The sequence below is a fragment of the Gadus macrocephalus genome, chromosome 7 (genome assembly GCF_031168955.1).
Source record: "Gadus macrocephalus chromosome 7, ASM3116895v1".
Taxonomy (NCBI): Eukaryota; Metazoa; Chordata; class Actinopteri; order Gadiformes; family Gadidae; genus Gadus; species Gadus macrocephalus.
Genome location: NC_082388.1, coordinates 24,361,489 through 24,376,439, shown reverse-complemented (window position 1 = coordinate 24,376,439; position 14,951 = coordinate 24,361,489). Strand labels below are relative to the sequence as shown.

The 14,951-nt window shown below is 47.7% G+C and overlaps 1 protein-coding gene across 1 annotated transcript; it reads left to right on the top strand.

The window, feature by feature from the left end:
* Positions 1–2,060: 2,060 nt before the first annotated feature.
* Positions 2,061–13,072, top strand: dclk1a (doublecortin-like kinase 1a). Its single transcript, XM_060057535.1, has 11 exons — positions 2,061–2,178; positions 2,768–2,940; positions 4,285–4,404; positions 6,350–6,496; positions 7,860–7,993; positions 8,217–8,294; positions 8,796–8,889; positions 9,352–9,432; positions 10,758–10,835; positions 11,420–11,493; positions 12,406–13,072. The coding sequence occupies exons 1-11, from the start codon at positions 2,148–2,150 to the stop codon at positions 12,461–12,463; spliced, it is 1,068 nt and encodes a 355-aa protein (XP_059913518.1). The 5' UTR covers positions 2,061–2,147; the 3' UTR covers positions 12,464–13,072.
* Positions 13,073–14,951: the final 1,879 nt, after the last annotated feature.

Below are 14,951 nucleotides of genomic sequence, written 5' to 3'. Positions count from 1 at the left end.
ATTAACATATACAAAACGAAAATGTTCTTCCCGAATCTCAATACTCTCAACACTGGAAGTCATTTAAAACATTAATTTTGTGTTTACTTCCATATTTCAGGGGAGGGTTTTAAACCAGCATCCCACCTGAAGCAACGCCGCTGCTAGGAATACGTTGTGTGGTGTCAAATACAAACTTAAACCTCCTCCACCACACACTCACACACAGTTGGAGCGGCTCATGGTCGATCTTCTCCGTTTGTTTTCGTTCCGATTTACCTAATGTCTCGTCCTACGCGGAGCGAAAAACACACCGAACAAAACATTTTCGGAACGCAGGGTTCTGTAGAACCCATGGTAGAACCTGACCTAGCGGCAACAGACAGCAAATTACCATGTATGGGCCTCTTTCTTTCCACTGGAAGTGTCTGTGGTTGCGCTCTTCCCTGGCAGTTTCTATAGCAACAGTATTTTGTTTCCCTTGATGGCAGGAAGAAAGAGGGAGACCGAGGGATGGAAATGAGAAGCGAGCGGGGCTTCAGAGGTGAGGAGAGGTAAACATGAGTCAGTGCACGGATTTAATACCGCGGCCAAATGGACACACGGGGGGAGTGTAGGGCTGCGACGTAACCGTAAAACCAAAATATTGTGTTGTTATTTGTGATCGAAGTATGTCCGGTTGCTACGGAAACGTTACATAAAACATGAAGAGCGTCCGCTTCCCAGAATTGTTTTTTCAGGTGAGTTTAGAAGAGCTGCTGAGTGGTGCTGACTGATGAGCTTCAGACACACCAGAAATAACACGAATAAAACAGTGCCCATTGTTTCATGGTAGTATAGAGATGCTGGCCTCGCTCATTACTGACATTGATTTAAAAAAAACAAAAAACAGTCGAGGAAGGGAAAAAACAAAGAATGGCAGTATAAGATTTAGCAGAAGGTTTGTTTTGAAGCCAATAACGTGTGTAGAGTCAGTTTATCCCCATCCAGATTATCGGTCGGTTTACGAGCGTTAAAAATTGGCCAGGCTCAGAATAATCATTTGTTTTTCAAAAACGACCCAGCTTGGAGTACAATAAGAGTTGCAGGCTACTCCCATCCCTTTGTAGTGAATAGGTTGAGCAAAAAAACCATTTAACCCATTTCAGAGAAAATAAATGTGACCAATCTAAAATAACTGCAAAACAGTAGGTACAAATATTACCACTGCTTTCAAATTGATCAGATAAGCCCTCCTCATTCAAACCATCTCATCAAAACATATCGTCAACCATGTGTATAATGTGCATGCTAACATAGACCTAAACTCTGACCTTTGGATTATATTTAATATGGTAACATTCTGTCACAGAGCCTTCGCCAACAGCACTGTGCCCACCACGGAGAGATGATGATTAACTTTCACCCCAAGCAGTCGGCCAGCGCTGCTGAAATCTTGAAATGAATAAAGCCAATTTCACATTGTCGTGCTCCCTCAAGTTGGAAGTGAAAAGAGGTCATTGGAGCGACGCCGGGTGTGAGTTTGAGTGTGAGTGTGAGTGTGTGTGTGTGTGTGTGTGTGTGCGTATATATATGTGGTGTGCATGCGCGTGTCTGTGTGTGTGTGTGTGTGTGTGTGCACGTGTGTGCGTGCACCTGTGTAGGTGTGTGTGTGTGTGTGTGTGTGTGTGTGTGTGTGTGTGTGTGTGTGTGTGTGTGTGTGTGTATATATGTGTGTGCATGCTAGTGTGTGTGTGTAACAAGTATATCCTCATCAGCGCCTCTCTACCCACCTGGCTTCCATGACAACCAGGCATCAGGGTCTTAGGAGCGATTTGATCCAGTCTGTGGACGAAGTGTCAGGTTAACACCAGGCTTCGTTTTTAGGTCGCTGTACACACACACACACACACACACACACACACACACACACACACACACACACACACACACACACACACACACACACACACACACACACACACACACACACACACACACACACACACAATCCAACACGACTCGAGGGGAGCGGACACACACCTACACGCCACGACACATTTCCAACAGAGAAGGTTTTCAGTTTGATTGAATCCAATTCATGGCTGTCCGTGGTCCCCCCCCCCTGTCTCCGTCAGGACTCCCAGGGTTCCTCCGACTCTGTTTCGTCCGTCCAGGCGTGTCACTCGATGGAGGACTGTGGGGGGTCTCCTCCTGAAGGTAAGATCCTGACCAGAACCGTCTCCATCTCTCCCTCCGCGTGAGGTAGAAAACACGGACTCTGAGTTAGGAGATTCATCTAAAACATGATCCACAAAACATCCACGGTCTGTTGAACATCGGTGAGTTAGTGGTTTTGGACTCACTGCGTTTTTTGAATAGTTAGATATCATCGCACACTGTTAAACCACGACACTCACAACATCGACAAAATTAACGAAGACGCAGATATCACGATGGGCGGTGCTTTGAATTCCCAGGCAGCCCCAGTCGGACCCCTGTGGTAAAACTCTTTGCAATACGAGTCCCCGAGGGTATCTGCGTATTAATAACATTGACAGAACCTTATCTGAGGACATCTGAGCCGATCACATTCAGACTGGGCTCCATGTGTGAGGAGCGCTGCTGCGATGTTCCAGTGCTGAGCGAGCTCCACCTTTATGGACCGTGACACACATCGGCATCAGAGCTTCTGCTCCCCAGCCTGGCCTGGTTTCTCCTCTCCACTGCCTCCACCCTCAAAGTGTCGTCGTCCCCCTGCGCTCCCCCCCCCCCCCCCGCCCCTCCCGCCCCCGCCTCCCCTTCACAGCTGAGACGCCGGTCCCTGAGATTCCAGCTGTTCCAGCCTACATATCAGAGCGCTACAAGGTGGGCCGCACGCTGGGAGACGGGAACTTTGCAGTGGTCCGGGAATGCGTGGAGCACACGACGGGGCGGGAATACGCGCTGAAGATCATCAACAAGAGCAAATGCAGGGGCAAGGTGAGCCTTGAACGATTCTGTTGTTAGGAGTTTATCATCATTAATGCTTCGGTTAATCCGCCCCCCCCCCATGCACCCAACCGACGTCCATCCATCTGAACATTATTCATCCCGTCCACCTGTCCATTCATCCATTCACCCAACAAAATCCATCCATCCATCCATGCATCCATTCACTCGCCCTCCATCTGTCCATCCATTCACTCATCCATCCATCCACACACCCTCCATCCATCCATGTATTCACTCACTCACTCACTCAGCCATCCATCCATTCGCTCACCCTCCCTCCATCTATCCATCCGTTCAGTCATCCATCCATTCGGCACTCAACCCATCACGGGGGTTAATTAAACGAGTGGTTGTGAAACGGCAGAGAAGCCCAGCGGTGACCGAGCCCTCAGGACCTCTCTGCTCCGTCTACGGAGTGCCCGTCATGCGGGTACATATTCATGAGCTGACCTTTGAGTGGTTCTTAATTAGGGTAGGAGCCCTGATGGAAGGGGGCTGACTCAGTGCCAGGGGGATGAATTGCTATGCAGTATATATCAATTGATCACAAAGGCTGTACGTCACTTTATGTACGCACTTATTGCACGTCGTATTTAGTTATAGCACTTAGTTGTGTAGCATCTTGTCATAGTTATCTATGTTGAATACGGGGAATGGGTTGAGCTATAGCGACTGTTAGTGCTTGGCACTTGGTTCTATGAACATCCTTATTGTACCGACTTATGTGTACTTATTATAAGTCGCTTTGGACAAAAGCGTCTGTTAAATGCCCTAAATATAAATGTGAAGATATGTGTTGCCTCTTCCTTTTAACGTTTTGAACCTCGTGTTAGTTTGAACCTTGTGGGTCGGCTTAACTCAGGAGGTAGAGCAGTTGTCTTGTAACCGAAAGGTTGCTAGTTTGATCCCCAGCTCCTTGATGTGTCCCTGAGCAAGACACTTAACCCTAACTGCTCCTGACGAGCTGGCTGTCGCCTTGCATGGTTGACTCTGCCGTCGGTGTGTCAATGTGTGTATTAACAGATGTAAGTCGCTTTGGATAAAAAAGTCTGCTAAATAATAATAATAATAATAATACATTTAATTTAGAGGCGCCTTTCAAGACACCCATTGTAATTGTAACTTTGAGTCATGATGAAAAGGCGACGTTTAATGTCGAATGAAACAGCGAGTTAATGTCGCTTTTTCATCATGACTCAAGGTTCCTACTAACACGAGGTTCAGAACGACTAGGGCCTACCTTATGGAACCCCCCCCCCCTGAACACCGTGGATCCGGTGCCACTGACATGTGCTTTGCGTCGCCAGTTACACGCGTGTGTTGTGTTCCCAGGAGCACATGATCCAGAACGAGGTGTCCATCCTGCGACGGGTGAAGCACCCCAACGTCGTGCTGCTGATCGAGGAGGTGGACACGTACAGCGAGCTCTATCTGGTCATGGAGCTGGTCAAGGTGGGTGTGAGTGTGTGTGTGTGTGTGTGTGTGTGTGTGTGTGTGTGTGTGTGTACGTGTGTTTGCGTGCGTGTTGTGCGAGCGTGCATGTGTTTTTGTGTCTGTGTGTTTGTGTGAATGTGCGTAGGTGTGGTTGTGTGTGTTTGTGTCATTATGTGCTTTAGTTTGTCTGTGCGTGTGTTTGTGTGCGTGCGTTTGCGTGTGCGTGTGTTTCTCTGTTTTTATCTGTGCGTGTGTTTTTTGGGTGTCTGTGTTTGTGTTTGTGGGCGTGTATGTGTATGCAGTGGTAGTTCTAGGATTTTCTGGAACAGGGGCCATTAAGGGGCCACATGCTACATTCGGCCTTGCGCTGAGTTGTTGACGGGTTGTTGTTCTTCTGCTAAGTTGCATTGACTCATTACTGCTGCCAATAGTTTGGGTGTGGAATTGCATCTGTGATCGTTGAGTTCTCCGGTAGTTCAGCTCGTCAATTGATTGATGGAACAGTGGCAAGTCAGGGGCCAATCAGATTTCAGCAGTGGCCCCACCCCTAGAACCGCCACTGTGTGATTGCGTTTGTGTCTGTTTATCTGTTTGTTACGACCGCCGAGGAGGACATGAACGCTCCTCAGAAAGGGTGAACGAGAAGAAAGAAAGTTTGGAAAAACAAGTGAAGGAAGAAAGGGGGTTTGAAATGTCAACAGAATGAAAGAAAGTGGGACTCAAACGACAGACAGACGGACAGACAAACAGACAGACTTACTGACAGGCCGGAAGTACGGCAGTGAAATAAAACAAATTGACACTGATTATAAAGAATACATAGACGTTCTTGTGTTAGCACCTCCATCTGTCTGGGTCTGGCGCGGTAGATGGGGATCTCCAGACAGAGCGAGAGAGAGAGAGAGAGGCAGAGAGAGAGAGAGAGAGAGAGAGAGAGAGAGAGAGAGAGAGAGAGAGAGAGAGAGAGAGCGGAAGAGACACAGACAGACAGACAGAGCGAATCGGCAGCCGTAGACTTGACACAAACACACAATGACTTCCAATCTCATCGTATATTATGGGATGGCAATCAGCCCTCAGCCCTAGCAGTGTGTGTGTGCCTCCCTCGCATCCCTGCCTGTGCATAATTCACGAGTGAGAAGAGCCATCCATCTGCCAGCCCCGCTCTGTAGAGTACTACTACGGAATCTAAATAAGAAATGTGTGTGTGACAAATCAAGATAGTGTCTTTAGGTGATGGAGGGAGATACAGATATATGTTGGAGCCGGGGAAAGTGATATGAACTGGAAGGAATAGAGAAGATGTCCTGTGTGAGTCCATGTATATTTGATAAAGCAAACCAGGGAGCAGGCATGAATGAATGCGATCGAATGAAAGACAGAGAGCATAGAGAGTAGGCGAGAGAACACAACGGAAAGAACAACCTCGAATTCAGAGAGACGGCGAGAGGGAGGGAGAGAGAGAGAGCGAGAGAGAGAGAGAGACAGAGAGAGTTATAACGTGTGAGCAACAAGTGGCCGAGCTCTCTGTTATTTGTAAAGCTTCATTATCTGAATGAGTAAGCGTGTGTGTGTGTGTGTGTGTGTGTGTGTGTGTGTGTGTGTGTGTGTGTGTGTGTGTGTGTGTGCGCGTGTGTGTGTGTGTGTGTGTGTGTGAGCCTGGTGCAGAGCATGTGACGAACGTCTGTTTGTGACACACCAAAGAGAGACAAAAGGTGACAAGAGGAAGAGAAGAGAAAGAGAGTGACAGAAAGAGAGGGTGTATTAGAAAACAAGGCTTTATTTCTGGGGTATCACAGCTCATGTAAATGTGAACAAGGTTTTATACTTTGAGGAATCGTATTTTGCATCCCATCCATATTCTTCTTCTTGCTCTTTTTCGAGGTGAGAGAGGTTTCTGTCAGCGTTCAGACTTGCTCTGCCGTTCTAACGCACCCCTTGTCCTGTCACGCTATGTCCACAGGGGGGCGACCTTTTCGACGCCATCACGTCCACCAACAGATACACGGAGAGAGACGCCAGCGGCATGCTGTACAACCTGGCCAACGCCATCAAGTACCTGCACAGTCTGAACATTGTCCACAGAGACATCAAACCAGAGAACCTGTTGGTGAGCTCTCTCTCCAGCTGTCCATCTCTCGTATAGCCATTCATCATATCTATCCAGCGCTCAATGTTTCAATAACTCTGTCTAGCCATCCCTCATATATCGCTATCATCTATCTTTCTCTCTTTATTTCTCTCTCTCTCTCTCTCTCTCTCTCTCTCTCTCTCTCTCTCTCTCTCTCTCTCTCTCTCTCTCTCTCTCTCTCTCTCTCTCTCTCTCTCTCTCTCTCTCTCCCTCCCTCCCTCCTTCCCGTCTGCTGTCACTTTAAAGAGGAGTGGAATGACTTCACCGGCTCACGCTGGGCGAAGCAGGAGGGCATCTGAGTCATCCTTACATCTTCACCTCAAACCTCTCTCCAGTAGAAAGTCATTTTGTGAATCACTGGCAGCTCCTGGTTTGTTGTGCTTCATACGTTTTAGACGTTAGGATTCTTTCTCCACAAACAAGATGTCTGTCTCCAAGAGTCTTTGCTCTCGCTGTCGTGAGATAGGGGTGGGGCAGAGCGGTTCATTATGCCATTGTACATCAACGCTCTTGTATTCATTACATCTTTGTCGGCTTAGATGTACAGTTTGAAACACACATAAACACACACGCGCACACACACACACACACGCACACACGCCTGGCTGATGAGCCGCGGCGTGGCCGCTGTGTTTGTTTACACACATCACACACACATTACCTCCAGGATTGCATAAACACTCACACACACACACATGCACACACAATCACACAAACAATCTCACACACACACACACACACACACACACACACACACACACACACACACACACACACGCACAGATGCACACACAAAATCACACAAACAATCACACACACATATAGACACAGACACACACACACTCATAGATGCACCCTCAGATAACACTAAACACTAAACACACAGTAGATTACATTTACATTTATGAATTGTATTTATGTCTACAAGGATAACAAATATTCCTCATCCTCATCTTCATCCGCTTATCCGGGGTCGGGTCGCGATAACAAATATTATTCAGGAATATTCATGTTTGTAGATGCAAGCAATCATAACTAACTCTAAGTGCTGCCCCTCCATGTATAGGGTCTACCAATGACGGTGATGAGCAGAACTGAGCTACCTGCTTGGCCTTTGTTTTGGACATACCCACACACACACACACACACACGGACACATGCTATTTCTGTAACGTCGAATGGGGAAACGTACATGGCGGTCTGCGTCATGTTCATCCAGCATGCACCATCATCAGGTCAACAGCCCTGAGAGAGCCAGCATAGGTGTTCCTTACGCAATAGGCTGCTCTCATGCTCACCAGTGTGTGTGCGTGTGTGTGTGTGTGTGTGTGTCTGCGTTTAGGTGTATGAGCATGCAGACGGCAGTAAGAGCTTGAAGCTGGGGGACTTTGGCCTGGCCACGGTGGTGGAAGGACCCCTTTACACCGTCTGCGGGACGCCCACTTATGTAGCACCGGAAATCATCGCAGAAACAGGGTTGGTTCCCCATTCCTCAGTTCCTTTGTCAGACACCCACTTGCACACAATTAAATGTTAGCATGTAGCACACTTTGTCTTTCACTGTGCTCCTTAAGTGTCTCCAGAGAACATGAGGTCAAAGAGACGCATATCATAGCCGTAACATTGATCAACAATATGCGGTTTCTTAAAGCATGTTTGTGTTTATTGGATCTAATGAATGCTCTTCTTTGTTGTGCAGTTATGGCCTTAAGGTGGACATCTGGGCAGCTGGAGTCATCACGTTCATTCTGCTGTGTGGGTTCCCTCCCTTTAGGGGGTGAGTCAGTCTGTTCTTCATCCCTAACTAGGCTGCATCCTCAACACACTCTATTGTTGCATTGTACCGTCGGTTCGGCCTTGCCCTGTTTGTGAGATCGTTTAACTGACTGTGCAGCTGTGTGGTGCTAACTAGCGTAGCTAGACTGGCTGGGATGCGTGAGATTTGCAGAATACATCCTTTAACATAGAAATAGGATGTGACTTTATCGATAAAGTTATTGATATCCCTATCGACCCGCATTCACAACAGATATGTCTGGGTAATCTTAAACTACAAGCTGGTTGAAATGTTACACAATGCAGCTTAAAGTGAATTAGTTTATACATAGAAGTAATGTCTGCGATTGTGAGATGCATACTTTGCATGAATGCAATGGATGCAATGTATGCAATTCAATTAGGTCACGCAATAGGTAAAAACAAATTGGTTAAATCGATGTGTGATCTATGTATGTTTAGTTATATAATGGCATTTGTATTTATACTTGACATTTAGAAGTATTGAAGACCAGGAGATTCTGTTTGATCAGATTCTAATGGGACAGCTGGAGTTTCCTCTTCCATACTGGGATCATGTGTCGGATACAGCCAAGGTGAGGACCCCCCCCTTGATATACACTATACCACCTATCGCCTCATGGCTTCTGCCAATGTTCCTACGCGTTATGTTTAGTGGAATCGGTATAATTCAATTCATTTTTAGCTCAACTTACATCAGAGCTTGTAACAGCTTTTGATTAGGGATGGATCTAGTCGATTGAATTTGTGTCCTTTGTTCTGTTTTTTATTTAATTATTCATATTTTGTTTATTTGTTGAATTGCAATTATTTTATCAATCTTTCAATTTAATATTTCACCTTTACTTATTTGTTGGAATGCATGGAAGGAAGGTTACTCTCCACTATTGTGCATTTGGCGAGTGAAACATGTGAACGGCCAAACGGCAGCTGAAAGCGGAGTGTTTCCGTTGGGCACTGAGGTGAAGCCCTGCGTGGTTCTCTGGCGTTACTCATGGTTCTTCCTGGTTCCTCCCTGGTTGTTTCTGGTTCTTCAGGAGCTGATCCGGTCCATGCTAGAAGTGGAGTCGGAGCAGAGATACACAGCCCTACAGGTGCTGGAGCACCCTTGGGTGACGGTGAGTACCGTAGGGGACAGTGATACTCTAGGCCAGGGCGTGGCCTTGATGTTCAATATGTTTTGTATTTGGAGGAGATGAATATAATGAAATGGATCCATCTTTGCTGAAAGCCTAGAGTCTAGTTGTAATTCCTTGCTGCAGGGATTCTGACTAGTGGTTGACAAAAATAAGCTTTGAAGAAGTCTAAGCTCATATCTTCTTGTGGATGACCACCGTCTAATCCCTCTCCATGTCTCTTCATTCCTCATCTTGCTTACCTTCCTGGACCTGCGGCTATTTAGATATATGTGGGCAGAAGGCGTTGTTGTCTGGGAGGGAGGGGAGGGTGTAGGACACTTTTAATGTGCCTTAAGTGGAAGGCAGGGGGAGGGGTTATTGGGGTTATTGTTGTTATTGTTGTTATATATTTATTAATATTTCTTACTGTATTCTATTTATTTATTTTAAAAAAAAAAGCACTGAACAAGATCTGCACCTTAATTTCGTTGTGTAAATACTTTGTATTTAACCCAATGACAAATAAAGATTCTATTCTATTCTATGTGCCTCCTCTCCTCTTCTTTCTCCCCCACCTCCTTTCCTTTCATCCACTCATCTCCTCTCTTCCTCCTCTCCTCCCCTCTCCTCCTCCTCTCTTCCTCCTCCTCTCCTCCCCCTCTCCTCCTCTCCTCCTTCTCTCCTCCTCCTCCTCTCCTCCTCCACTCCTACTCTCCTCCTCCTCCTCTCCTCCTCCTCTCCTCCTCCTCCTCTCCTCCTCCTCTCTTCCTCCTCTCCTCTCTCCTCCTCTCCTCCTCTCCTCCTCCTCTCTTCCTCCTCCTCTCCTCCCCCTCTCCTCCTCTCCTCCTTCTCTCCTCCTCCTCCTCTCCTCCTCCACTCCTTCTCTCCTCCTCCTCCTCTCCTCCTCCTCTCCTCCTCTCTTCCTCCTCTCCTCTCTCCTCCTCTCCTCCTCCTCTCCTCCTCCACTCCTACTCTCCTCCTCCTCCTCTCCTCCTCCTCTCCTCCTCCTCTCTTCCTCCTCTCCTCTCTCCTCTCCTCCTCTCCTCCTCCTCTCCTCCCCTCTCCTCTCTCCTCCTCTCCTCCTCTCCTCCTCCTCTCTTCCTCCTCCTCTCCTCCTCTCCTCCTTCTCTCCTCCTCCTCCTCTCCTCCTCCACTCCTACTCTCCTCCTCCTCCTCCTCTCCTCCTCTCCTCCTCCTCTCCTCCTCCTCCTCTCCTCCTCCTCTCTTCCTCCTCCTCTCCTCCTCCTCTCTTCCTCCTCTCCTCTCTCCTCCTCTCCTCCTCTCCTCCTCCTCTCCTCCCCTCTCCCTCTCCCTCTCCCTTGCAGGACGAGGGCCTGTGTGAGAACGAGCACCAGCTGTCTGTAGCAGGGAAGATAAAGAAGCACTTCAACACCGGCCCTCAGGTCAGCCATACCCCCGCCGGAGTGTCCGTCCTCTCCCTGTGACCTGACAACCAGCTTATGGTTGTCCGGACCATAACATCCACTATCATTTATTCGTCACTTTTTTGATTGGGTCCTGAATACTTTTTTTAATAACATTTAAATTTGAAATTCTGAATCTCGTTCTTAGTTTCTACATTGTAGCGCTTAACTTTGCTTATTTTATCGATTGTATGTCCTCGAAGGATTCTCGCACTTTATACGGTTATAGCCTCATTGTTGAATGCACTTACCTCAAAAGTGTCAGCTAGATAAATGTAACGTTACGTTACGTAATGTACTGTCGCTGAGCTATACTGGTCAGCCATGCTGGAACCCCCCCCCCCCCTGAGCTCAAGCTCCCTAGCTCCCGCCCACCCCTTAATACTTCCTGTGTTTTGTATTTACTGTGAGTGTCTCGGCGGCTCTGGCGGCGGGGGCGGGGCCCCTGTAATTACAGGAGGACGCCGTAAAGAGGCTGCCTGTTCCCTGCAGGCGCCGCCGGGGCCCTGAGTGTGCTGCTATCTGTGGGTTGATGTGCTGCTGCCTTCTCTCTTTGTGTTCAGCTGGACGGCAGCTTCTCCATGCAGAGATCCGGCTCCTTGGACTTCTACCAGCACCCGGCCATGTACTGGATGAGGTAGGCCCGGTTTCCATAGCGACGGGACCTCACCGGTCACACACAATAAATAGATGAAAGGGATTGTTGATGTCTTCTGCCGGATGAACCCCCCCCTTCACCCCCCCCCCCCCTCCTTTCAGCCTGTGTGCGCTGCGCTTTGATTGGCTCTTGCGTCCGTGCGTGCTTTGATGTCCTTCATGCACTCTGATTGGCTGAGGCATCCCCATATCCTGGCTTTATGCCTTTCCTCCTTTCGTCGCCCCAGAGAAGGGCAGATGTTCCATCAGTAGCCCCGCCCCCATGTCCCCTTGTCTGTCCCTCTGTGTTGTCCTGCCTGACCTCTGTCATGTCTCCCTCTTCTGACGTTGAATGCAATAGGTTGCCGATCAGTGATTGGTCACTCAGCAACCTTTTGGCGACCAAAAGGTCCCCCATTGGTGTGTAAAATGTCTGCCAAACATTTATACATGTAGGGTGGAAGTGTTACGATTCATAAATAACGTACAAAGTTCGACCAATGTCCACCAGACTGCGGATTTCCAATCAATAGTTGTAGTTCTTGGACAGTGCTAAGGGCATAAAATCCATCCGCATGCAAACCTTTGTTGAGAACCTGAATACCCTCTACATTTACTGAACATTGGTGTAAAAACAAATGTTCATCAATATACATAAATTTCATGGAAATGGTTGGTTCCTTCGTTGCCGTTCCTGCCGCATTCCCTCAAGAGGATCGAGGATGATTCACTTTATTGTTACGTAGTCATTGTCACGTTCGTCAAATTGTGAACTGCTTCCTTCCTGCCGTCATGCAGAAAGGTCAGGTTTGACTCATCAACGGGTCTTGAACCTGTGGAGTTCCTCCTGCTGTGAAGGATCCATGACTCACGATGTCATTTCCTCCTCCTCCTCTCCCCCCCCCCCCCCAAGGCCCCCGCTCTTGATCAGGAGGGGCCGGTTCTCCGACGAAGACGCCACCCGAATGTGATCCCGCCGCTGCCGCAGAACGCCACGCCGACCACCGCGACCACCGCGACCACGCCCACTCCCAGCACCCCCACGACCAGGGACGCACCGCCCAATCACAGCCCGGGGCCTCCTGCCCCTCGGCCGCCCCCCCCCACCCCCCCCTCCACCCCCCCCTCCACCCCCCCTCCGACCCCGCCCGGGCTTCAGTGCGACCCGGGGGGGCGCTCCGCCAGCCCGGCCGGCCCCGCCCTCTCCCCCCAGGGGTCCCTTCTGGAGCCCGGGGGCCCCCTCGCCGTCCCGGCCTCTCCTCTCTTTTCTGTTTGGGGAGGGGGGAGGGGGGAGGGGGGAGGGGGGAAGAGAGACGTCGGTCCTCGTCTGCCCCTCCAGAAGGAGGGGGGTGAGGGGGGGGTGAGGGGGGGGTGAGGAGGGGCGGGGGACAGCGGGGGAAGAGACATTGTAGAGAGACATTACAGAGAAGCGAAGATGGCCGAACGAGGAGGTGGAGGGCTGGCAACGAAAAAAAAAACGTAAAGACAAGAGGGGAATGTAAAAAAAAGAAAAGAAAAAAAACGGCATAAAAAAAAAGAGAAAAATCTAAATATATAATACAAACGATGTGTGGCGGGAGGGGGCGTGGCGACCACGGGTCTTCAGCGTTCCCTCATCCGAGCAGACGTTCCGGAGCTCCGGGAGCGCGAGAGGGGCCCCCCCTCTCTGTGATGATCGGAGCGCGGCGCTCAGACGCCTTTCCGGCGTGACGATGATGAGGATGAAGATGACGAAGATGCTCCACAAGGCAATAAGGGTACGCGCGACGGACAAAAGCGTTCATGTTTTTATTGAACCTTATTTATCTCTTTACCTTTCTCACGTAATTTTTATTAGTATGTACTGTATTTGCCTTTTTTTCATAAAAGAAGATTTTTTTTTTGTGCGTGGACTCGGCAGAGGAGCTCCAGTGAAATGGAGGCGATGACAAAATACAACTGTGTAGACGTAGATCTCGTTGGTGTCTTTAGGATGTGCTGGCCTCCCCCCTCACCCCCCCCCCCCCCCCCTCACCCCCCAGCGCCCGATCAGCGTAAAATCAAACGGTGACAGAAGTATATAAAAAAAAAAGTGTGCAAATGTATTTTTATTGCTCAATCGATTTGAGGATTCAACAATGTCATGCTGCACCATTACCTTGTAAACGATGCCCTCCGTCTAAGGTTTGAGTGCCCTTCATGTTTTGCACAAACCACTATTTTCATAATAATGGTTGATTTGGGTGCTCCGGGGTATTCTTATGAAGCGGTAAATGTTAACTTGAATTAACAACTTGAATCTAACAGTAATAGCAAGTGCTTGTAGCAAACTCATCAATGTTTCATTACCTTTGTGATTTTTAACCCCAACAGTGAATATGATCTTATCATATTTGCGTCAACACAATATTGTGTTTTGTGATTTTTATCCAGATTTAAATGCAGATTTTTAGCTGAAACTAGCTGATGACTGGATGCAGCTGTGATAAACTTCTCTTAAACTGCTTAGGGGGTTTATCATTACCATCTGAAAAACATTTCAAAAACATCCCAGTGAAAAAACAAGAGGATATGAATCATGTCCATCGTACTGTGTCATCTTCATCACAAGCATGACAGACAGATGGTCGACAGTGTTCATCACACAGTGAATACAGTAGCCTACTCTTATAAGCTTTAGTGGTATTATAGTTTGTACGTTTTGTAAATAACATACCTTCAATTTTTTTAATAGTTATCAATCCATTATCGTTCAATCTTCGCCGGACTCCGCAAAGGAAAGAAAAAAAACGGTCTGTATCAACCTATACAAAGCAATGAGCTATACTTTATAGCTCTTTTCATAACATTTCATGAGGAGCCCTTACAGTTCAGAACAGATATAAAATATGTGTTCCATAATGTCCAGCTTATAACATTGGAATAATCATGCTGTTGAAATTAACACGCTAAAGCACAAATGTGGATTTTTTTTTAAACTTGTGCTCACTAATGTGCTACAGCATTAGAATCCATTGCAATATTAATACATGTATCTGTTCAAATGGTCTAGCAAAAATATTCCTAATAAAAAAACTGTATAACAACGCAAAGCCACTGGTTATTATTTACAATACATTTCCCATCTCTATCCTACATATAACATATAGCATGCATATTAATATGAAGAAGATAGACACAACAAAAGATGGAGAGATCACGAAGAAAAAGAAATCGAGAAAAGAGAATAGCATTGAGGGAAACAGGGACGCGGGAAGTCAGTCCGAGGGGGGGGGGGTGTTGAGAGAGTCTATATAATGACGTCATAATAAATGCTGCGCAACATCCATTGTTTACAGAGACGAGATGACGGGTGACGTCACATTCAGGGCTCCGCTCCTGATAAACACTCTACTGGTGTGTAAAAAGAGTTCTGCCAACTAGCCACTGTTATTCACAAACGTTAGCAAGTAAACAATGTGGAAATTAGAGTCAACTCGG

What these genes read in the sequence shown, in the direction of transcription:
- dclk1a (XM_060057535.1), top strand. Translation starts at nt 2,148, where the DNA reads ATGGAGGACTGTGGGGGGTCTCCTCCTGAAG. An exon ending in GGGTTCCCTCCCTTTAGGGG is followed by an intron (nt 8,295 to 8,795) that starts GTGAGTCAGTCT and finishes GACATTTAGAAG; the next exon opens with TATTGAAGACCAGGAGATTC. An exon ending in ATGTGTCGGATACAGCCAAG is followed by an intron (nt 8,890 to 9,351) that starts GTGAGGACCCCC and finishes CTGGTTCTTCAG; the next exon opens with GAGCTGATCCGGTCCATGCT.